Below are 25702 nucleotides of genomic sequence, written 5' to 3' on the forward strand. Positions count from 1 at the left end.
CCGCATTCTAAGACATTCCAACATTATTCGAAACACTCTGATCTCATTCGCTAGAGAACCGGCCGGCCACAAGAATGAACACAAATATCTGGTATGCAGTGAGAATTTCTAGCAGAATAAATAACGATTACCCAGAAATACACGAGAACTTTCATTCAGACGGCATTCCGGCTCAATCCGCTTCTAGTGTGAAGAGATAATAGGTCCATTTACAATTCCCGCTCGAATTTTGCAAGTTCTTCATTCTGGATGGTTCTGCTTGATTCCTGTTGATTCGGTTTCAGTGTGAAGGCCCTATAAAAAAAAGTTCACGTATTACATGTATTAAGAAGCACATTAAGTTCTTTATAACGTGCTGAGCTGTATATCCTTGAAAGTGACAGGTAGAACTGAACCATCCATCAAGTTTATTTGTAAGAAGATGAAACATCTTATATCACTGCTGGAAATCAGGTTTATCTATGTTAATAAGCAGGTATGATCGTCATAAGGCGTCATACCCCGGCTTTGTATGCACGCAGGGACCGCCATAGTCTTTATTCATATCAAATCATTAATAAATAAAACAATGATCAAGTCGGTGCAGTTCGCATCCATCTCTTTGGTAAGAATATAAAGTATAGATTCATGTAATGCTTTTTTTTGGAAGAGCAGCCAACTAACCAGCCAACTATCCAATCATACCGACCAATCAATTACAAGCCAGCTCAAAGACCAACCGACAAGCCAAACACTAGTGCATATACCCCTGTCACATTATCCACGATCTTCGGGCGTATCGATGGAAGATAAGGCCGTATCTAATATCGACATAGGGTTGCGCGTATTTTTCACCTGAAAACCGTCCCTGTCACATATAAGCAATACTTTGTACGCTGTACAATTGTTGTGCAATAAAGTTATCATTATAAGCGAGGCTCGGGCGATTGCCGCAGAATCGTCGTCCGATCGATTTTCGCCCAATGTGACAGGGGTATAAAGAGGTTTGAAACCGATCCACCAGCAAACTAGGTGACAAACAGACTAGAATTTGGCCAAGTCTGCTCTCCTGGGTATAACTGTTACATAGAGTAATCTGTATTCATACATACGTACGGTTCCATTGCCAGAGGCGGTTAAATCCTGGCATGATCCACTAAACTCAGACCAGCCAAGATCCAATGTAATATGAAAAAAAGTTGATCCATATTGATTTAAGTTACATTCCAACAGAGAAATACTAGTACGATTGGCTCCCTTATGAGCACAGGAATGACCACCCTCCTTACCAAATACACGCAGTCGTCTGGAGCTTCATTGATTATGAATGACGTTGCCGCACTCATCACCCTCGATGGGGCACATACACACGGAGAATTGAGCCCTTAACGGCAAGACAAGATGCTGCGACATCGTAAAGCTTAAGGCGAGGGAGAGAAAGAAAAGCCTATTCAGGAAGAGAGGGCTGTCGATTCGTGATGCGGACTACTGACAAGAGGAAGTGAAGTGCGCCGGAACTGTTTCAGACAGCCGGCGGATAAAGTGTCTACCGGGCTTCCGGACCAAGGCTTTCTGCAGAACAGGTTGACAAGGCAAGTTGTGACTAGGGAAAATCGCGAGGCATTACGCCTGTTTGGCGGTTTTCAGCCCTTTTAACTTCCAATGAGATTTCCAGACAGTTGGTCTACTACTTAAGAGACGACAGGCCAAACAGATCAGCGGGATGCAGCTACTTATTAAATCTCTGGCCGACCTGGTTCCTTTGTGTTTGGAACGCAACCCGTCAGCGCAGTCATAACTGGTGATACTGCGTTGACTTTGACTTCCTCTTCTTTGTCTCGAATCTGCTGGGTTCACATTTCCCGTTTAAACCCAGTCATTGAGCTTCCACCTTTCATTTATGATGAAGAAAATTATTTTCAACCATTCTTGAAATAGTGTTCATTTTCAATGTAGTGAGTTGGACGTGAAAGGTTTTCTATGTATATGTAAGTGCGATCGCGAGTAGTAGAAGAGATCCGGGTCTTACTGAGATCTGCAAGGCAACCTGCCCACCACAGACAAGGCAATCTTCCTACTACTGCCAATTCACCCTACGTACTACAGGCAAGGCAATCTACGTACCGCCGGTATACCGCGGGGAGTAAGCAAACTGTGCTCAGAGAGATTTCCCACAATGAAAAAGCTGTGTGAGCGACGGAGACTGGGATAGCGGCGTTTGCGAACAGGAGACCATGAGGGGCCTGCAACTGGTCCGCGGACTTGTCCTGTTCCTAGTCGCCCTGAGCAACCATGGGAGCGTCTTTTCCAAACAGGGTAAGTTTGCTGAAGCATATAAAGAAAGCTATGTTCATATATCGTTATAACGTGTATTGATATGCAGCAAATGTATAATCGAATCGACGGTGGTTACGTAAATAGCTACCAAATATACTGGAGTTTACACCGGCAATATGGTCACATATGTTGCCCGGTTATTCTTTTTTTTATCTGTCGTTGTTGAAAATGTTGGTAGGAACTGAACGGATGTTCCGCGCTATGGTTTTGATAAGCATTTAGCTTATGATTAGAGCTAGGGCTGGGTATCGGTACTGCGTACCGGTACAAAACCGGTTTTTCTTATTGGACCGGTCCAGAAAAACCGGACCTGAAAAAATTAGGAGGACCGGATGTTGGACCGATTCGAAAATTAACAGATTATTTTATCAGGCATTCACACGTTTTAGCGCTTGCAGATGGAAGAAAATAACAAGAGTGAAGTAGAGTATAATTTATAGTAATTTCTACCAAGTTTTACAGCCAATCGTACAGGTGCAGTTAGCGTTGTAGGATTTCAAAACGCCAGTGTAAGTCTAGTACTCCACCAAACAGATTTCTTTGTAGTCCATTGTAGTAAAATGGACCATTGGCATGAGTCATACTGCATCAGGTCCAGGTTCAGGTCCGGACCTGGACCTAATCCTTTGGACCTGAACCGGACCTGGACCTGAATTTTCTGTACCGGTACCCAGCCCTAATTAGAGCATATAACGGTACATGTACACACGTTTACACTAGGCAGCAACGATTTCGTCATGAACGTTGCATTTCTAGCAAAGGTGACAATAATTTTCATACCAACACACGGAAGCTACAAACCAACATTCTGTTCTGTTATATCTTATTTTATTTCAGTTTAATTCTAGGAGGTCTAGCATCTTTTGTGGAGTACTGTAAATGCAGAAATGTTCGCGGTGGATAAATGTTCGCGGTTTTCGAACTTAAAACCACAACGAACATTTTTGTATTATGGTATTAGACTGCAGTCTATTGTGTTACCTCGAAATTAAAACCACCGCGAAAAGTCATTTTTCCCGCTACCGCGAAATTAAATCCCCGCGAACTTAAATGCATTTACAGTATTGGTGCTTAAATGAACGACACTGTCCTTGGTGCTGAACGCCATCCACGCGCACATAAACTGTACTGTCATTAACCAACTACAAACCTTTCTTCTCTGCTTCTAATCAGAACATTGACAAGCTTGAAGAATTTGGATCTTTTACAAAAAAGCTTTTGCAAATCCGCTCCTGTATGTAGTGTGTGAACCCCCTGTGGAACGATAACTCATTTTGCGTTAATTATAAAGGGATCATACAAAAGGTGCGGAGTCGTTAGTTGGCTGAACATCCCTCAATGATGACGGGCTGATGCCGCGGTGTGACCCTGGAGAATACTGCTCATCAATTCAAAATGTGGAGCCCAACTGGGCCATGTAGCTGATTCACTGTTATTAAATCCGTGTGGAAACAAGTAATTGAGCTTATGATAAGAAAAGACGATTTACGAAATATTCATACAAAATAGAAGTAAAACCTGTGCGGATGATTCTCTTAACCATCAGCAAGAAAAATACCCTTCCAGTAGCTGATTTGGTTTGACTTATGTCTGGTGGCAGGGAGGCTTTGTCTCTTGATGAATGTTTGATGGAGACCTGCTCTGGCCTTTAGGGACTTAACCCTCGACTTGGACTCGTTTGTTCAACCGTTACCGGAAACTTCTGTATGTTAATTAGGTGTCACCGATACTCCGATTAGGTCGGTAGGGGATGTAGAAAAATAACGTTTCCATTACCAAAACCGTTTTTTTTTGTTCGGTCATAAAGTACCTGCCAGTTTGATAATTGTGAATTTATAACGTTATATCGAATCCAGACCTCCTTACCGCGCGCTTAAAAAGGGGAAAAATGAGCTGCCAAGAACGCGAATAGGCTGCTGCAATGTAACTCGGATAGAATATAATGTTGGCCTGTTTTTCTTCTGCTTCGGAGAGAAGGGGGTTCACCTCTGTTTTAATCCGTTTGCATCAAGAACTCAAGATCGTGCGGATGGATTTTCTTGCTTGTAGGCAATTATTTAGATCGACACCCCCATCTTGAAGGTAGTGTGGTACAGCACGTTGAGATAGCTGTTTTTTTGCCTAATGGTAGACCATGTTACACAAGCTTTCGTTGCGAGTCTGCTACCCTCTTGAACGACGGTATTGTTTTCTGTGTGTCTGTCTGTCTGTGTTTCCTCAGTTCAATATTTCCACAACAGAGTGACAGTATGACTGCAAAGTGTGCCTTTTACGCAAGGACAATTCCCGAGTGGAACAGCCTCTCCGCTCACATTGTCGACAGTCCCTCACTGGACACATTCAAGAGCAGGTTGCTGTCGTTGCACACGTAGTCCAGACACTGCGCCTCCTCCGTCTGCGTGGTATTCCTACCAGGAAGCTTGCAGACTATGGACTAGAACTTGAACTAGAACTAGAACTAGAACTAGAACTAGAACTAGAACTAGAATTAGAACAGGAATTTGCACGGGACACTGACAAGTACAGTAGTTTCGGTCAAAGGTCCCAAAACGTGTTAGAGGTTATCTCATTCCTTGTCTCTTCAATCTCCTGTTATTGCTTTCGCCTTAATTATGGGAGCCAGTTGAGGAAATGTTGTTAAAGACATGGTTGCCATCATCTCAAACTAGTCTCAATGACTTCTCCTTTTACGATGTACCTCACGCACGTGGATCCAGCCGTGGGCGAGCCACGAGTCTTGAATTAGGGAGCCAAGCGGCGGAAGATGGGGGTGATGGTGCCCTTGAATTGTGCGCGCCCTCAGGCTCGCGTCCATACGCCAACGTCTTTCAACAAGGTCGACCATCCTCATCCATATTAATCTTCAATGTAGCATTCGCTTCTGAAGGTAGAGCAGTCAGCCCCAGCTGATGCAAGGCATGGCGAATTTCCAGGTTTCAGGTAGCTAGTGGTAGTGCAATGAGGTATTGCTACCGCTCTCTTTCGCCAAGCTTACATATAAGTCATCCTAGTGATCGATAAGTGTGTTGGGTTCTTTAACGCGCAGAGGATTGATGCTTATGAGTAGCGCCAAAAGCTTTCTCATACACGGTGCCCCCGGCTTTTCGTGCTCTCTGAAAGTAGATGCGACTTTTAGTGGTGCTAACACCAGCTTGCAAATCCTTGGCCGCTGGCTCAGTGGAATTGGAACTGGATTTGACGAGTGGCAGAGTGTATAGACATATATTCCGCTGACCGATCTCAGTCTCGGTGTTTTATGTATATTTTATACATTATTTCAGTAGCGCTGTGCCCTTTGCCTTGTCATTCCAAAATGACTACTCTAAAAACTACTACCTAAGCCCAATAGAAGCAAAGCCACAACACATGTAGTTAATAACATGTTCCGTCAAATGTTACCTCCTTTGTCCTTCACGGGTCACGAAATAGACACACTTCGCATCGACCGTTTTGAGCGGAGTGGCGAGATAAGCCTCTTGAAGAGAACTTCTGTTTTTTGTATGCGCGAGGCATGTTCAGTGTCAGCAGGCCTCAGCATCAAGCGCGCCAATCAGTGTAACACTAAACCCCTCCTGTTACTACCTACTCTCTTCATTATACATGTAAACCATGGAGTACGGGGATTAGGGATGAGCCACTCTTCTTTCGTTATCTTCAGTTTCAGTCGACAACAATCTCCTCCTGTATCTCCATGGAAACTCTTACGTAGGATGTTCCTACCTTGGCCTACAAGTACCTGTACATGTACCTGTAGAGTTGTTTAACTGGAGGTCCGCATCTAAACGCATAAGCCACTATTTTTTCGTTATCTTCAGTTTCAGTCGATAGTCATCGCCCTTCTATCTCCATTTAGATTCTTACGTAGGAGGTTCCTACATTTGTCTGCTACGAGTACACGTACCTGTGATGTCGTTTAGCTGAAGGTCAGAATCTAAACATCTGTTGTACCTGCATCTAAGAAACTAAAATTGTAGTGAAAACATATTTCTAGACTATGGATAGCTTAAACCCCGTGACAAAGATGCATTTTGAAGAATTAGCTCTCTGAATGGCTCGTATATCAACACACCAAGGTGACATTTTAACACAGTAGGATACGCGTATGATGTACAGAAACTTTTCCAAACTTGTTTAAGTCCACAGTTGGAGCTGTACCCACCCGCTGTATCCATATTTCACTTCATTTTTTAGGTACACTTCCCTTTCTACTTTGCAACAAAAATACCAACGGTTGCATGACTAGTTCCGAAGCTCATAAATGATCTTTGATTTTATATCAGTCGTGCGATCATCGTACGATCGTCGTACGATCGTTAACTTTGGGTATTTTTTTGGGGGGAAAAATTTACGTCTCCTGCAAATTTCAACTGTCTTGGTACACAAAATGCTGTTTTGAATCCATGTCGGTCGTTGGTTTTGTCACAGCGTGCTTGAAAATCCGATGGCATCAAAATCGTACGACGACCGCACGATCTATGTGACGGGCCCTCGGGATGAAAAGCCTTTTGACATTGAACAAGATGACAAGATGGTGTTGTGACTAGGGTTGTTGACTTCTGTAGGGTTCTGAGTTTGCTGAATCACTAGCAGGCTCCCAGAGAAAGACAAGTTACCCTTTTCTCAGTCGACTCGGGTGAAAATGAGTATCTACGTTTTGGTTACGGTCGTACTATTAGATGACCTCCTGGATGTGACGTAGATGTAAGCCATGGAGTCCATGGATTAGGGCTGAGCCACTGTTCTTTCGTTATATTCAGTTTCAGAAGATGTTCATCTCCCCCTGTATTTCCATGGAGACTCTTACGTAGGAGGTTGCTACCTTGACCTACTACGAGTACATGTACCTGTAGTGTTGTTTATAGCTAGAGCTCCAAATCTAAACGTTGTACCAGCATCTATGAAACTAAACACTAGTGGATACATTTTTCTAGAATAGAGATAACTTAAGCCCCGTGGCAAAGATGTGGCAAACTTTGGCAGCATGATTTTGTTGGCATATGTTTAAGTTTGCACGAAAATAGAAAAATATATAGATATTATAGTAAATACATTGAATTTCACATTGTAGTAAAATTCAATATGCCCATGCACGATTTTACCTAGAAGTTTTGTGACGCGACATTTTGCACACGCATTACTTTCTATTAGGTTTCTAGATGCTTGTCAGTTTGCATACGCACTAGTCCTATCTAATCTTAAGTGTTGAAAAATGCATTCAAAATCCCTGCCTTAGGTGACGCACGGAAAAGTGCGATTGACCCAATCTTCAAGAAAAATGCACAGATAGCGTCAAATTGCGTGGGACGAATTAAGGTGACATTTAAGAAGCGAATACCCGGAGGTGGCGGCATTCCAAGTTTAAGCGAGTTTTCTCCAGTGAATGCGCCCGATATTGCTCAGGCTATCTTGAGCTTAAAATTACAGGTTTGTGTTTAAACACCGCGATGGCCTGGCGAATAGAGTGTTGGCCCGCATGTGGTAGGGATGATAAAAAAACACGATGGAGACATTCGTACGGAATGGTACAGGTACAGAAACTGCTCTTTGACGAGAGAACATGTAGAGACTGCACGGGAAGCAGTGGAACATGAATTGAATTTTATCTATCAAAGTCCATTCTGAAAATAGTAAATTATTCATAAACTTTTTACATCTCAACAATCAACAAAAATCAAAGTCGTTTGTTCACAGTACGTTAGACAATTCATCTCTTCAAACATCTTAAGAAGAAATAAATCTAGAAGAGTTGGTATTTTACCTTTTATTCATCAATGTCAATCTTTTTTTGTGCCATTGTTCTGCTTTATTTGCAATCATTCTTCAGACATAAATTTCCAATAAAGATTATTATCTCATTATACCATTGAGCACTTATGACAAAAAGCATGGAAGTTGAATTCAATACTATCTGAAGTGGAATAGACGTCTGATGCAGTGCTTTGGTAGCTATGTGGGCTAAAGAAACGGAGACAGGCGCCGCCCTATACATTGTTTGGCGTGGAAAGAAGTGAGAAACTTTCGACTCACTTTTTCAGGCACCATGTAGTCAATTATACATGTATGAAATGTTTGCGCGTTGATTTTCGCCCGTTTCTAATAAACAGCTTGCGACTTTTCAGTAAATTGTACAAAGAAGCTGCAAAATGAGAAACATATGCCGTGAATTTCAAACAAATATAGGAAAACGCATGGGAATAGTAACGCATGCTTATGTCTTTGCCTGAATGCCAAACTCAATTCTAACGTCAAAAACAGGATATGAATTTGGTTTAGAATCATTGTTCAGTAATGCATCTTCTAGTTCTTTGCCATTTAGCCTTCTGGAGCACTTCAATTTCATAATGAAGGTAACTTTTTTGTCCACCTTTTTTCCCTCGTAAGCTCGCATTAAGGTTCGTTTGTCATTCAGTTACATGAGGTTTATTACATATCTGTTTGTTTGTTCATTTATTCGGAATACGTATTAATGAATCACAAACATACTGATCTTCATGGAGTCATCCACGGTAAAACATAATTCCAACAAAAGTCGTAATTACAACCTAATTGAATTTTTACGCTATATAATTGAGAAAACTATGTAATTGAGAATACAGATACCTTAATGACCTAACATGTAATCACATACGACTAACTAAGGTTACATATTACCATTAATGAACTAGACGACTTGATGAAATGTCCTTTTCAATAAGTGACTGTTTGAGTGTAAAACAGACTATATGACCCTTGTTTCTAGACTTGGCCAATTGTTCACTTCTCGAAAAGATCCAGGGGACCTGAGGGAACATGCACATCGTTTTCCAATTAGCCAATTGGGTGAGTGTGACAAATAGAGTGCAAGCTTGCAACCTTAGTTTCAAGCCGTGGATTTCTGTTCGTGATTATACTTTAAAGAACAAGGGGCTCAAACTTACAGCACTTCTTACTGAAATCAAAAGCTATCTGCCACTAACTATTCGAAGGACAAAAGATAGTAAAACGGAATTTCTTCTGCAGTACCAAGAACAGTCGTCAGAGGGTCCATAATCGATCAGGATCCCAAGACCTACCAACATACCAAATTTACCACAATTCAGAGGTTCTTATATTATACTGACCAAAACACAGCCACACTCAAAAAGGCCAAGGCACCCGTATGAACTGTACATAGATATATATACCGTTCTTACTCATTTTTACGACCAGTTGAGAATTTTCTTTTTAGTGAGCTTAACCGGATACAGAGACACTTCTCAATTCCAATTGGTGTGTAACAGTCCCAGACGGCATATCCACTTACTGCACTAGCACGCAGTAGATTGGGATCACATAATGTCGACCATTTCAGGAGATAAATACCTAATTTATTTCGGGGTCAAGGCAGGCCACGACCCTCCGTTGATGTCATACTGCAGATGCCAATGACAATCATTCATTGTTAAAGACAGCATCTGTGACCACATCTACTTAGGAGAGTCAGGCATAAGTTCGATATCCTAGATGTATAAGATATAGAACGAATCTTTATTCGTAAACTCATGTTCGAGGGTTAATTGCAAGGAATCGCACACTGAGGGCATCACTTCTTTTGATGTAGTGGCTACTGAATAGTCTTATACTTTAATGATACGAAAGTTTTGTGATTTTCAGCCTCGTAGTGAGGATATACATGTATGTACATTTTTATATATCGACTGAATTCACAAGTCAAAAGTACTCCAAAAGGCGACGTTGTTATCTATGCCAGCCAGGTTCTTTGTTCTCTACATGTTTATACAGAACACTAAGTAATACAGAATGTACTGCAAGCGAGCTGCTGGAGTGCATTATGACAAAGTGAAGCGCTCTTTTGCCCGTATAATGGGCAGACGTTACATATGGACCTCGCCATCCACGGAGGCCGTTAACAATATGTATTCATTCATTCACATGGCCTTTTAGACGACCCATCCTTATGTGGGTCCGCTTTATGCAAGAGAGGCATTAATCGTGCAGCCATGATGAATTGAGAAAAGTTAACAGTAGCGTCTACAGTAGATAAGACAAACTTGACTGGCAAGGCGCCATTTAGGGTGTAAGGTAGGCTTTATCGCAAAACATCTCGTCGTATTTTGAGAAGGTTACAAAAGTCTAGGCTGGGAGGAGATGATTTTGAGGTCTGTTGATCGACTCGAACCCAATTGTAGCCGTGACCCCGGGTTAACTCTCTAAATCTTGTGGGATCGTCCCAGATACCAGCACCTGCTCCTGCTTCTGCCTGCCAGGTCGACTTTACCGCGGCGTTAACTACATGCTTCCACTGAAGAATTTGCTACTTTCCGTTCGATTGATAAATTGAACTAAATTATGGGAGGCGATAACCCTTACTGTGTACAAATTGGCAAATATATCAAAGAACGTTTATACCTTAGAACCAATAGTGTAAATGACACGCTAGATCCAAAATGTTGACTTATTCATATCTATAGATTTTCATAAATGTCTGTTTATATGTACTGTAAGTAGTTGTTAACTGTTATAGACCTTACGAAAGTCGCTGCACTTTTGCTGTGTCAATAAAGATTTCATTTCATGTTTTCTGTCTCAAGCATCATCGACCGGTAGCTGTAATTACCTCCGAGACCCATTATTTTGTAAAAAATGTATTGCAATTCCTTTTCATCTGTCAGTCTTTTTTATATGATATTTTTGACATGCATGCAGTTTTATACTTCGCGGAGTCCTTGTGGGAACACTTCTAGTATAAAAACGCAGCCGAGAGAGTATGTTTAGCAGGAACGCAACTGATTTATTGATATACATTAAGTAGTGGAAATAGCACGTAACACAAGAACTTTGCACTTGGCTATAGTATAATGCATTTTAAGGTTTATAAAAACCACAACGCAGTAATACATGTTTAATGTCACGGTGGAACGTACCTTGGCTACAGACAGTTGGATATTTTTCATAAAGGCCGCGCGTCAGACCGCGGGATTGCTCTCTCAGCAAAATATATTGGCTCATAATTTGTGCTAGCGTTTACTACAAGTGAAGCAAAGGTGTTTGAGATGTACCCGTGCTTTAGCACCCTTGACCACGAACTCCAAAGCATACTTGGTAATGCATCACATCGACTTCTAGTGGCAAAATGGAACATTAGTATGTCTGTCAGTACAGGATATGCTAGCGCACTTAAAGAAAAGTCAATACAATCAGCACTTTAGACAAGGCTGTAAGTCCAAGTGTTTTTTGGCATTTACTTTGAAGAGAAAGCTTTATTCTTAAACACGAAGTGAGGAGCAGTCATACAGCACGCGTCTATGAAACTCTCTGTGTCATTCATTTGCCGCTAGTCTTTTTGGTAGTTATACATTTTCTTTCCGTTTGAGATAAATCCATTTCAAAATGACTGTAATACGTCTTAGCTCGCTTTATATTCAATTTTCCTTTTTTCTTGACTCAAAGTCTGCACGCTGTATGTTCATGACGCCATGCTTTGAGACTAAGTGAAATCTGGTCAATTCCGCCCTCGTTTTCATGCAAGCACATGCACTATTCCGCCACACCGCTCTCTCGAGAACACATTTAGAACTGGCGCCCTTGGTTGGAAATTGGTCAATTCAGGACAATTCCTCCATTTTAATCATTGTTATCAAACACTGTCATTTTTACATACCGGTAGAGAAAAGGACGCATAAAGAATTGCTCCTGCACTAGAGAGTTTAGGCCCTTTGAAAACAAACATGTTATGATTTAATCATAACAGCCGGCCAAATACTTTCAAATGCTTCAGTAGACAATAAAGAAGATTTCCAGAAACCTCTAAAATGTTAGGTGGACATCGAACTAAAGATTTTCTACATGCTTATGTACCTTAGGTACCATCCGATTTCAACCGGGGCTCCTTGCACACGCTTTAGGGTAACGAGTGCAAGGAACCCCGGTAGTTGATAGAGACTGGATACATCAGCTAGTTGAGGGATCATCATCATTACCAATGCCTTTCAAATAAACTATGAACGATACATTTGTAAGATACGAGAACGGATGACATATGATTTTGTTCCACTGTCTGGTCTGACCACTTTAATCTTGGAGGTGAAAAAGTGTCGTAGCCATTAATAAACCCACTACCAGAGAATTATAGTTTGATATCTCTAGGTCATATTTAGGTATGATATCACAAGGCACAATTGGAACATCATGGCTCTACGAGCTTTTACCCAAATATACTCTAAATGGCTGCAACGTTACAAGAAGTAGCATAACTTGTGTTTTACAAGTAACTGACGTCATATTTTTTGGAAATCAAAAGTAGGACTGAGTATGTTCCTTTCTGGCTTAAAGAGTGACTTTTTAGCGTAGTTTCTCATTTCTTGAACACTTATCAGGGCAGACCTGGCATGAAGCAGACGAGCGTATAGCTCGAGAGATAAAAGTTAACAACTGTGACTGGTACATATATATCTTATTGTGTTATGGATGTGTAATGACACAGACCTTTGTAGGTGTGTAGATGGGGTGTATGTACTGTTTTAACAGTACTTAAACAGATATTGCCTTTGCCCTTCCGACCAACTTTACAGTATCATAAAAAAACTCTAATAATACGTTTAGTGATATGCATGTGAATTCCCTGGCTCCTCAAGTTCAAATAAGGTAACCAAGTGTCTAAATGTCAATGTACCCTGATCTTGACGTATTCTCTTACGTGGTTCCTCGTGATGATAAGGTTTTCCATGAGACTAAGGGCGCACAGGTTAGGCAATGTCGGTGTTTTAAAGGTCACATTATCACATTAATAGATTGCACAGCCCCCTTTAACGCTATTTATATCTGATATGCATACATATTGGAAAGAGAAAAACGGATTTTTATGAAAAATATGAATGTTGCATTACATTTACAATACATGCTCATCGTTCCAGTATCGATGTTCACGATGTTCCGGTCATCACTAGTACTGTTCCTAGATTTTTCTTTCCGTCACAAAATTAGTTTAGAAAACTACACGTCGGATAGGATAATTTATTCATTTAAGATACTTCGCATGATTTTATGAGATTGTCGAAGTAGGAAATGTGTTGTGCAGAAAATGACGCAAGCTGATTAGATCCCACCCAATCGCAAACCTGTTCAGAGTATGTTTTTAGCTCTAGCTTAAAATGTTTTTGTAGTTTTTTTTCGGAGCGCAGTTCTTCTTTTACGTAAAATGCGACAGAAACTAAAAAGTATGGCTAACCGGCGTAGCTACTCACCCTTGTTATATTGAAGCTACCAGTAGACTGTAAAATACTTTGTCTTTTAGTACACTATTTCAGTTTCAAGCCTTGATTAAATTAGCAAAAGTAAGCAAAATATCCCCACCCTTCTTATGCGGTATGTGCACCCAGTCTGTGTTAGAGGTGCTGATAAATTGCTACTCACTTTAAATCAAGTCAACAAGGAACTTCACAACTCTCATTGAACTTATTTAAGAGAAGAATCCTCTTCTGCTGAATTCTCTTCTGCTGAAAACAAAGAAGATAACAAGAAACATCAGTGTACATAACGTCATTGAACTTCTTTCCCATATACAGTCCTGCATTTCTCTATGTCGAATTCAAAGGAGCTCCTACGCTAAACGATACGCTGATCGGTCTTTGCCGACTTATGATATGCCACACCGGGCGTGCGATGGGCCACAAGTGGTCAAGTCTAGACTCTGGTAGGGTTCATTTACAAAGGCACGTGGAGAGAATGTTGAACTTATATCTTGAAGAAAGGAGCTGATCACCAAGAATTAATTGGGTGCGCAGTTTGCTAAGCGTGAGTTTTAGTGATTGCCATTAGGAACAGACGCTACTTCTATCTGTAGGGAATCTAATTTGATTTGCACACGTTTATGTTAGCTTTGATTGCTGGGAAACTTGCAGAATTTGACTTTTCATTTGTCTTACAATGTAGGACAAACATCACTTGTAACTGTTGAGAAAATAAAATGATTTGCGACCTTCTCATAATCAAATCAATCTTTTTAAAATATCCGAAAGACTATTATAGCTCGTTCAGTCACTGTCGATTAAGTTGTATCATCTTAAATTCCTCCTGGCAACAAGTATTTAAGACACATTGGTACTGGTTTAGCTAAGGAGATGATTACGTCAGAATAATCAGAACTGATGTCATCCTCTCATCTTAAGTCCCATATTACGACAAAAAGTGAAACTCATTCAATGGCATGCCAAGTTCAGTCGACGAATTATCAGTCCTCTATGCAGCGCAATTATCATTAGTCTTTATAATGTTGGCAGGTAAGGCTGATTCATCTTCATGAGTGTACACCCATGCTCGTTATGCCTCCGGTTACTGGGACGGCACCATCAGCATTGCTCTGAAGAGGCAAATGCTGAACGAAAATAAAGTTCGTAGTTTCCAAATTAAATGGCATTTATCTTGCCGTGGTAGAGCCCTTTCAGCTCAGGCCCAGAAAAAGGCAAGTTTAAAGTTACCGAAACGTCGGCCAAAATATACAACCAATTATACTGATTATGATTCTGGTTAGGACAACGGCACTATTGCCATTGCCATTGCTGCGGAAAAGGGAGATAGCTTTGGGAAATAAAGGTCTTAGTGAAGATCTTTATTTCATTACATAGTCGTAGAAGACCATATTTAGACCCTGAGGAAAGGAGATCAGCAGCTCGGCCAGGAAAACAGTCATACTCGTATATCTCTGGTTACGGAAACGGTACCATTACCATTATCCAGGAAGAGGCATAGGAAATGAAAGTTTTAGTTCATCACAACAAAAAGGATTATTTATCCATTCGAAGTTGAGCATATCTAGACCCTGAGGTTGGTAGCTGAGCTGGTACCTGAATATCGGCCTAAAACAGTCATACTCGTATGCCTCTGGTTACGGCAACGGTACCATTGCCATTACTCCGGAAGAGGCATAGGAAATAAAAGTTTTAGTTCATCACAACAGAAAGGATATTTATCTATTCGAAGTGGATCACTGTAGACCCTGAGGCTGGTAGCTGAGCTGCTGCCAAAAATAGTCATACTCGTTCCACGGCGACGCCACGATTGATATTGCACCGGAAGCAGCAAATGACGTGAGCAAATAAAGGTCTGGATTCTATCTCACAGCTTATTCAGAACTTACGGAAGGCAGCTGATGGTTTACTGTTACCCTCGAAGCAGAGGTTGGTGGGGAAATTGTGACTTTTTTCTTTAAATATGCCGTCTTTTAGCTGACAGAAAAAGACGGCATATATGAAAAATGGTACGATTTCCTCTATCAACCTCTGCTTGGAAAGTAACCTCGGATACATAGTTAGGCTGCGAATTTAGAAGTTTTACGGATGAAGCTGATGACAGGGCTCAATGGCATAATTTACCGAATATGAACACGAGTATTACCATTCATAACGGAAACAGACAGTGACAAACCGTTGTAATTCTGAAGCTATAATCCAAAAGATTTCTCAGTAAAATTTAGTAGACTCTATGACGCACGGTAACAATGGATAAGCGAATGCCAAGGTTATATTAATGTAGCAAAGAAACAACATATCAATCTTCAATGCTAGTATTAACTGCATTTAGTTTAGTCATGAATCAAGAAAAAGTCAGGAGGAGTTGGATTCATGATTGAAAACATCCTACATAGCCCAGGATGTTTCCATGATGTCGAGCTCCATGGTCATACCAGTGCAAAGTCACAGGAGAAAACTCTTCAATGTTCACACATGCGTGTAGAATTTATGCGTATATACCAATACAATGTAATACCCACGACTATTCTCTTTTCTTGCATAGTTAGATGTCTTTTATATCATACTTTTCATTCCCCGAAATTTGCCCGGCCGGCCCCGGTTTGGAAATGTGACGTAGGCTTAAGAATACAACAAATTACGTCAAGCAAAGTGCAACGGATTACACAAAAGCTAATAGTCTGGATAACTAACTAGCACTAACTTCCATTCTTAATATGGTCAATCTGAAAAGCTGTCATGGAAGTATGTTGTTTATGTTCTGTAGAAAGTTTGTAGTGCAGATCCCAGATACTGTAGACGGTCCTTATCAGACTGCACGTTTGTTTAAGGTATGATCAGCAGGTTTGAGAGCTGCTTCACAGTGCAGTGCCTACCCTTGATACCTGCGGTAATATTAACCTGCACATACATGACAAGTAGAAGTGAACAGCTTTAAAAAAGCTATTATACCTTGAACTAGGGATCAGTACCGGTACGATGTACCTGTACAAAAGCGTTTTTCTTGTTGGACCGGTCCAGAAAAATCTGACCTGAAAAAAGAACAACAGTGGAGCGGATGTTGGACCGATTCAAAAATGAGCAGATTATACCGGCACGAGTATGCGGGGGAATGCGCAAATAAGCATACAATGTATCTGACTTATAGCCACATTGATTATGCTTCCATCAATGTCATAGCATGTCTTTTTGCCTCCGGGCAAAAAGCGTTTTACACTTTGTGGAATCCCAGCTTAATAATAGGACACCAAAAACGACATGGAAAAAGTATCATGTTTGGCGGAACACAGCTGTTTAATTACGTAACAACTGCATAAACGTGAACTTGGTCATAATGTAATAAACATGACAAGTACAGCGTTGTAGCTAATTGTACACACAAATCCACTTGTGCACGCAGTAAATCCCCAGGGATTTACTAATATCTATTAAGCAGTACACATTGATCTTACACGTATTCGTGACATTGGACAATAAGGAAAGTATGCAAAACTTTTTATCAAATTACAACTTGTCAACCAAAGCCACCACCATAAGCAAAAGCTACGGTGTGGATAGAAACTAAAAATACATAAATTATTGACATGAGATACGAATCGAAAGGATACACGACATGGGAGGCAATTAGAAGGTACAAAGCTAGCGTACGTACCAATAGAAGAAAAGACGTAAACACGCACAGAGCATGGCGATGATAAATGGAAACAAATCGTATAGACTTACGATCTGATTAAAATTCAAACGATGTGGGTCGAAACAAGACGATTCAGGGATAAGAACTTAATGGTACATTGGTAACGGGCTTATGATACGAATAAACAAATGTACATCAATCTGAATTCTGCAAACGTCTTCACGGGATCCAGACTTATATGATATCGTAAAAGTGAAATGAACAATTCTATACCATACGGTACCTGTTATACATGTGTCATTCTAATATTGTTTACCATACTTGTTGACTTATCTAACAATCTGCCAAAGTAATACAGAATATACAGTAGAATGCGTGTATATGCATTTTAAAGTCTCCGGAAAATCAGTGCTTTAGGTATTCAACAAAGAAGTACTAAATTTCAATCCTATACCATACGGTACCTGTTATACCTGTGTAATTTTAAATAATGTTTACCATGCGTGTAGACTTATCCAACAATTTGCCAAAGTAATGCAGAATATACAGTAGAATGCGTGCATATGCATTTGAAAGTCATTGGGATGAAGCAGTGCTTTAGGTATCCAACAAAGACAATGTTAAATTTCTATCGGCTCTGGATATAGTTATCTGGTACATACAATGCAATGACTGTGTGTCTTAACATTTCAAAGCCTCAGGAGACAGCCGGTCCAACAGTGCCCCCTATACCACTGAGTCTTAAAGAACATTATTATTGACTAAGCCGTGTGTATTATCGGCAATAATGGGCTTTTTGAAATAGGTTATTCGAGGAACATATGAATCAAGTAGAATATTGTGCCGCGAGCCGGTTACCCCAACCCTAACTCCCTAACTCCTCACAGTCGGAATGTGAGAAGGGGGAGGGGGGAGGTAAGATTTGCCCAATGCTGCAAACGGCGGGATGGGTGTTTACTCACCATAATTTGGATTTGACAGGAAGGTAATTGACAGATCCAATTTGTTTCTGAGTGTGTGCGAGGCGCGAAATATGAACATCAAGTATGGCATAGAATTAAAAGATGTTGGCTTGGGAAATGACAGGACTTTGATACGTGGAGTTGAATGTCCAATATAGTGTATAGCAATAAACAGCTCTGAAGGTAATACAAATTAAGGAGGAAGCGGCAACCTGCGCACTTCTCCTACAGCTTCAGCGTGTGACATAAGTCGCTTATTGTGTATGGTTGTACATGTGGATCGACAGAAGTTAGTAAATGGGAACAAAGTGCATGGAGGAGTGGGACCTTTTTTACACGGTGCCTACTGAAGCGGCACCGGTAGCTTCTTAATTTAACACTATCAGTCGGTGGGATACATAGTTCATAAATCAGTTCTACATGTACAAGTCGCAGCAGAAATGAAATGTCTATATGTGAGCAAAAGGGTCCAAGTACTGGGTAAGCTGGACTGTGCCGACAGAGGATAATGAAGAATCGTCGTCAGGATGACCGTGGCGGAGGTGTTGATTGGGAACAGGTAGGAGTCCAGGTCTGTACACACTGGGGGCTCCGCGGCATCGGGTCGGTGGGCTGTCAGTCGGGGCACCAGCTGTCCTCCGGTGAGAGGTGTTCCGAAAGGTCTGTCCAATGGGCCAAGGGCTCGCGATAAATAGAAATGAAAAAAGAAAGAAAAAAGCAGTAAATGGTATGGAAATACCAATAGTGTGTTCCAATCCAAACATGACATACAACACTTCAGAATTCGACGCAGTGCATTTGGGGTCCTGACCAATAGGGGTATCATGAGTTGTGCCTAAACATATATCGCGCGCATAGTGTACCGAACATAGCCGGTTCATCTGGGGAAAACTCGACCTATCAAAGCATTTCTTGTCTTTAAAATATGGTCTGATTTGGCGTTGTAAGCTCTTAGTAGAATGTATCATACAAATAGAGTCTTAATACCCCGGTTAATGATTAAACTATGCGTCTTAACATGGGTTAACTATGGGTTTTGACATTGTTCGCACCTTGCTGTATTCTCTGGCTGTAAAGTAGCAACACAACGGCAAGATATAGACAAGGTTTCGGTTGTCACAATCCTGACGGGTCATGACAGACACCAGGACCACTGTCAATGGAATCGTTTATCACAACACACTTCTGACAGTCTGAACAGTTTGCAATAGCTGGATTACACAGCTGCAGCGGGATGAGCAACGAGCAATTTGTATACGAATGGGTGATAGTACCAATACATTCATTGAACTACAAGAAATAGGCGGGGAGAAGAGGCAGCCTACACACTTCTCCCCGTGATATTGACAGAGTTAGAAATAGTGCAGTCCGAATAGTCATATATGTATCACACAGAGGTGGACTATGCAAATGGAACAATTCACGGCAGTGAATAAAGAAGACAACAATTCACGGCAGTGAATAAAGAAGACCTCAGCGCTCTAAATTTGACGGGTCCTGGCATGCGAAATATAACAATTGTCAGCAAGGCCGTTTAACACTATTGTGTCGGGCTTTGGGCTCTAGTCAATTTATCGAATGGCAACCGCTGATTGCAAGGAGACGTCAGCACTACGAAAGGTGTGAATTTGGTACAGTCTGGTTATAAGGGCGGTTATAAGAGATCGAAGAGAAATATCTGCCGAACAAAGGAAGTTCATTTTAATGCCTTGCAATTTAAAACATATTTATATGTCTAAATACAATTATATGCGGCTCTCAGATAGCACTGGAATTGTAGGATAATACGAAACGCAATTAGATATGAATGGCATAGATTCACAATGTAAATTATAGAGGAACAATGACAGTGATGATTTACCGGGATTAGTCAGAGAAACATGGGAGGGACGGGAGGGTAAAATTGGTCACGGAGGCCAAAACAATATCACCGCATGGTCCGCCCGTGCTTAGGAGAGTGACCTCAGGAGAGTGACACAAGCCTGTTTCTTGTTTTCCTTTGTCTGTGGTGTCATAATGTTTGGACCAATCAGATTGCGTCACGTGTTTACCGCATGGCGGGAAATCTGCTCCTGTTTACAATTACGTATACGCGGGGGATTCCTCAGCGTTCAAAACTTTATTTTGCCTCCGGGCAAAAAGCGTTTTACACTTTGTGGAATCCCAGCTTAATAACAGGACACCAAAAACGACATGGAAAAAGTATCATGTTTGGCGGAACACAGCTGTTTAATTACGTAACAACTGCATAAACGTGAACTTGGTCATAATGTAATAAACATGACAAGTACAGCGTTGTAGCTAATTGTACACACAAATCCACTTGTGCACGCAGTAAATCCCCAGGGATTTACTAATATCTATTAAGCAGTACACATTGATCTTACACGTATTCGTGACATTGGACAATAAGGAAAGTATGCAAAACTTTTTATCAAATTACAACTTGTCAACCAAAGCCACCATAAGCTCACTAAACTGTGAGCCAACACGCCCAACACAGAGCAAGATGCGAAAGGAGACTGGGAAAAAAGGCAGAACCTGTTATCATTAAACCTCACAAAAGTAGATTGTTTGCGTGTACGGGTTGTTTAAAAGTACCTTGTGTGCATTGTAGAATGTTTGTTGGAAAATAAAAGAATAAGCGCATCAAGGTGTTATGACACCCCTCATAGTTTTAAAATTCATATAGATAGAGGTATGTAACGAGAGCAATATAGCGGCCCAGTGAAAACAAGGCTTCAGCGAGTCTATCATGACATTTGTTAACAAAGCACTTACTGTGACTTAGCGGAGGTGCAAACATCAGTTTTCAGAATTTTGGTAATACACAATTGTCAGAAAAATTCATCTGCCGGAACATATGAAAGTAATAATATCTGTGCCACACGTACAGAACAAATCGTCTGTCAGCACATATAAAATTATAATATCTGTGCCACACGGACAGGACAAATCGCCTGTCAGCACATATAAAAGTCATAATATCTGTGCCCCACGGACAGAACAAATCGCCTGTCAGCACATATAAAAGTTATAATATTTGTGCCGCACGGACAGAACAAATCGTCTGTCAGCACATAAAAAAGTCATAATATCTGTGCCAAACGGACAGAACAAATCGCCTGTCAGCACATATAAATTTATAATGTCTGTGCCAAACGGACAGAACAAATCGCCTGTCAGCACATATAAAAGTCACACTATCTGTGCCAAACGGACAGAACACATCGCCTGTCAGCACATATAAAAGTTATAATATCTGTGCCAAACGGACAGAACAAATCGCCTGTCAGCACATATAAAAGTCACACTATCTGTGCCAAACGGACAGAACACATCGCCTGTCAGCACATATAAAACTATTAAAAGTTATAATATCTGTGCCGCACGGACAGAACAAATCGCCTGTCAGCACATATAAAAGTTATAATACCTGTGTCACGTACGAATCATTAGTTTTGCTATACGCGAGAGTAGATGGTCATGTTTTGCGGAACACAGCTGTTTAATTACGTAACAAATGCGTAAACGTAAACTTGATCATAATGTAATAAACATGACAAGTGTGGGTGAGGGGAGATTTCAGGGCAGGGCCCTGCGTGTCTCTCCGCAAGATGGCGAATGGCATGCCCGCCCGGGGAATACACAGACAGTGCTGGATCGGGACCTTCTCAGTTTCATACGAAGAGATGGTTTCGGCATTTATGAGCACGACGGCATTTTGCTCAAATTAATTGCGGATACGGCTGATTACAAAGAGATGCCGACAACATCAACAGACAATGCCGCTCAAGTCTGGTATTGTACGTCGCGACCCAGGCTGTTATTCTCATAAGCAATTTGGGCTTGCCAATAAACATGTGTTTGAGCTTGGCTTTGAACACGAACTTGCCAGTAAACATAAAATTGAAAATGACAATAAACGTAAACTTGCAATAAACCTGGACTTCCTTGAACACATGCCGAGCTTGTCAGGTAAATACAAAAAGATGCTGTCGACAATGATTGGCACGAAGGCATTTTGGCTCAAGTCAACTGTGGTTACAAAGAATGCCGGCACCCTCAATGAATAATAACACAAAGGCCTGGCCTGGTCACAACCTAGGCTGTTGTAAACCGCTTTGTCAAAGAGGGAACACTACCAAGCGCATTGTTCTCATTTGAGTCGGCCCGAATTCGTTTCCGGTATAATAATTCGGTCCATATGTGCCACGCCAAGAAAGCGACGGGACCACCTACTTGGAGACTGTCAGTTCGTAGCAAAGGGACAACCCGACAGTGCTTGATTAAATGGCGGCATCTGGCTCAAATTATGTCACAACACAAGATGTTTGGAATACAGGGAAGTCGGTGTCACAAAGAAGTGTCACTGGTACACATAATTTTTTATTTTACATGGGATCATGGCATGTAAAGTACCCGTGGACCGCTTGTTTACAAAGGAGCTGAACCCGAGCGCTAGCGGGTTTCCATGCAGACGAATTTGTGGAATAACAACAACAACAACAAACAATTGAGCACTAGTAGAGTGTTAAAGCTTGAAAAGTATACAGCGCAAAAGGAGATGTAGTAAAAGGAACACAAAGTGGTCCATATAATACAGCGCAAAAGGAGATGTAAAAGGAACACAAAGTGGTCCATATAATACAGCGCAAAAGGAGATGTAAAAGGAACACAAAGTGGTCCATATAATAACGCAGGTCTAAATAAGGTAAATAATCAAATGAAGAAAATAGGACTCAACTCAAGAATAATGACGCTTGGTTTCGAACAGCACGGGGTATCTCGCATGGTACCAGCTGGGCCTGCTTTACGTCCGCTACCAGGCATCGTGCCGGAGGCCTGTTTTCCTACAGGACTACGGAGAATGGGGTCGGTGTACGATAAAACCAAGTCCTTGTCCGTATTCTAGAGAGCGGCTCGTCAACAGGAAAGTGAGTGGTGTTGTTTCCGCGATTGGCGCGAAGTTCTCAGGACAGGGTGACTGACCCGCTATGTAGGAGTTTATATAAGGCTGAAAAACTGTCCGAAGGCAAGGCTTAGTATCCTGACGGCACGAACAGGACAGGAACTGCTGTAATGTCTGCACGGGAACATGACTCCTCTTCGGAAGGCGGGAACATGAACGTGGTGGAATTAAAATTGGTCACGGAGGCCAAAAGTGAACAGCTTTAAAAAAGCTATTATACCTTGAACTAGGGATCAGTACCGGTACGATGTACCTGTACAAAAGCGTTTTTCTTGTTGGACCGGTCCAGAAAAATCTGACCTGAAAAAAGAACAACAGTGGAGCGGATGTTGGACCGATTCAAAAATGAGCAGATTATACCGGCACGAGTATGCGGGGGAATGCGCAAATAAGCATACAATGTATCTGACTTATAGCCACATTGATTATGCTTCCATCAATGTCATAGCATGTCTTATCTCTTAACGTACACATTTCCTTCTATGCATAAAACATATATGAAACAATGGAGATTTTGTCATGTAAATGTTCTGCCGAAGTAGAATGTACGATACTTAAAGTACACTTTTTTCCTTAAACTGAGTTCAGTTGTTACAAATCAATTTAATCTTTGGTGTAGCTGGTGAAAGATAAGAGAAGGTGGGAATAATTGTGAAACATTGTTACTATTCTCGACTTTAAACATGAAATCTTGATTAATTCGAGTATGACCTATATACACTGTACTCACCATTTGTATACGCGAATCTTCTGTCGCCCACCAATAAATGAGTCGTTACTTGATATACTTATTTTACCAATGTCTTGCGTTCATCCGGTAACGTGAAAATACAGCGTGTGACGTGAAGCACGATCAAGGCTCTCTGCACCATTTATATTGCATGGATTTATGTTCCATGGGCCCATTTACCTCGCCCATTCTCCCCCTAAATCCCACTTTTATCGCACTTCTTGACGACTTTACACCATCCTTATGTAATTCGTTATGGACTTGCGTTTCCTTAAGTCGGCTCATACTTATAATTTACGTCTTGGCATTTTCCTGACAAGTGATAAAACTTCTGAAGGTTGTACTTGCTACTGAAGAGTATTGATTGGCGGGTAAGCCTTGCATCCTACAGATTTAATTGGAAGCAACAACCTAAGCAAGACTACAAGCAACCAATTTCCTTGTATTTTGGAATTCTGCCCTGTACGGTATATGGTCAATGGCAGTAGCGATTACTTGAATCCCCGATGGCTTCAGCAGACCCGGGGTGACTGATTTCATTTCGATAAGGGAGAGTTCTTAGGGATAAAGTGTACAAGTCATGAGTTCCCAACGCACTGGGGTTCTTCTGATCGACACGTTCATCACTTGGAATGCACGGCATTGCCAGCTTCATCATCAACTCACTAGAGCCTGCACTACGGAGCTTTAAGAGTTACCTAACGACTATGCATCACAGCATGTGTCTCGTCGTGATGTATGAACTTTTGTGGAAAGACTAGCAAAGGTTGGGAGCAGTCGGTTGGAGATTTAGCAACAAGTTGTAGACAAACGCCTGAACGTTCTAGATAAGGTCGTGTTTTGCATCGACATGTAAGTCTGGGTGTGCCGGTGTGCCATGCCGGTATATACCCCTGCTGGTCAGAATATACCAGGTACTTTCTAAATGACTTACATGGAAGCTACGCCTTGTAATGTCATAAGCACTCTCTAACACTGAGATATTGTGGCGTCGTTTGTGGCATAGCTGGTAGAGCGTTCGGGTCGGAATCTAGAGGGTCCCGAGTTCGATATTCGCCGTGCCCCCGACGTTGTACCCTTGGGAAAGACACTATACGACCGCCCTGCTTCACCCAGATGTAAAAATGGGTATCTGATCAAGGGTTTGGTCAAGGAGGTAAGAAAACACTTTATTTTCTGCTGTCTGAACTGTGTATGTAGCACTGTTAATATACGTTTCTAATTTGAGTGCAGCGTCACACTGTCCCCGATCGTCTGTCCAAAAAGCAAATAGAAAAAAAAATTGCCTGAATTAATATTCGAGCATTTCATGTGCCTGATTCATAGTTCGTGTGAGTGACCCGTGAAACCTGACCTTCTCTGTAATATCACCGGACCTGTCAAACATTCATCACCATCCATCCCGGCCCATGGACACGGTAATGTCCTCTCAGGTGGTGTGGCAAATTATAGGTGACTTTGAGGTTCATATATCGCCTACTCGGAGCCACTTTTGCGAGCTATATGTATACGGCAGCACTCTGATATATACCAATCCTTATACCATACTTTATGTGCTGAAGTAAACATTAACATAAACATATACAGGTATACTACACATACACTAGTCTGGAGTCGTGACTGGATGTAAATAACAGTTAACCGTACATTTAAAAATCTAGAGGAACGTCGGACACGAAATTCTTTCTGTTATGAAGGTCAAACATCTCTGGAGATCAAACTTTATGTGCTCAACCTTAAAAGAGGATGACTCAAGCAGCAGAAGATGATGATGATGGTTGATATGTGTTGTGATGATGATGATGAATTGAAGATGATGAGTGACTGATGAGAATGACGTGATGATGGTGACTGATGATGACT

At 41.3% G+C, this 25702-nt stretch overlaps 1 protein-coding gene across 1 annotated transcript in view; it reads left to right on the plus strand.

Moving 5' to 3' along the window:
* The first annotated feature begins 2213 nt into the window (after positions 1-2213).
* Positions 2214-25702, plus strand: part of LOC118419384 (neuronal acetylcholine receptor subunit alpha-10-like) — a 37334-nt gene continuing 13845 nt past the window's right edge. Inside the window, exons 1-2 of the mRNA XM_035825749.1 lie at positions 2214-2295; positions 4689-4836. Coding sequence (XP_035681642.1) covers positions 2214-2295; positions 4689-4836 — 230 coding nt within the window. The remainder of the gene's footprint in view (positions 2296-4688; positions 4837-25702) is intronic.

Source organism: Branchiostoma floridae, chromosome 7 (assembly GCF_000003815.2).
Source record: "Branchiostoma floridae strain S238N-H82 chromosome 7, Bfl_VNyyK, whole genome shotgun sequence".
NCBI classification, from domain to species: Eukaryota; Metazoa; Chordata; class Leptocardii; order Amphioxiformes; family Branchiostomatidae; genus Branchiostoma; species Branchiostoma floridae.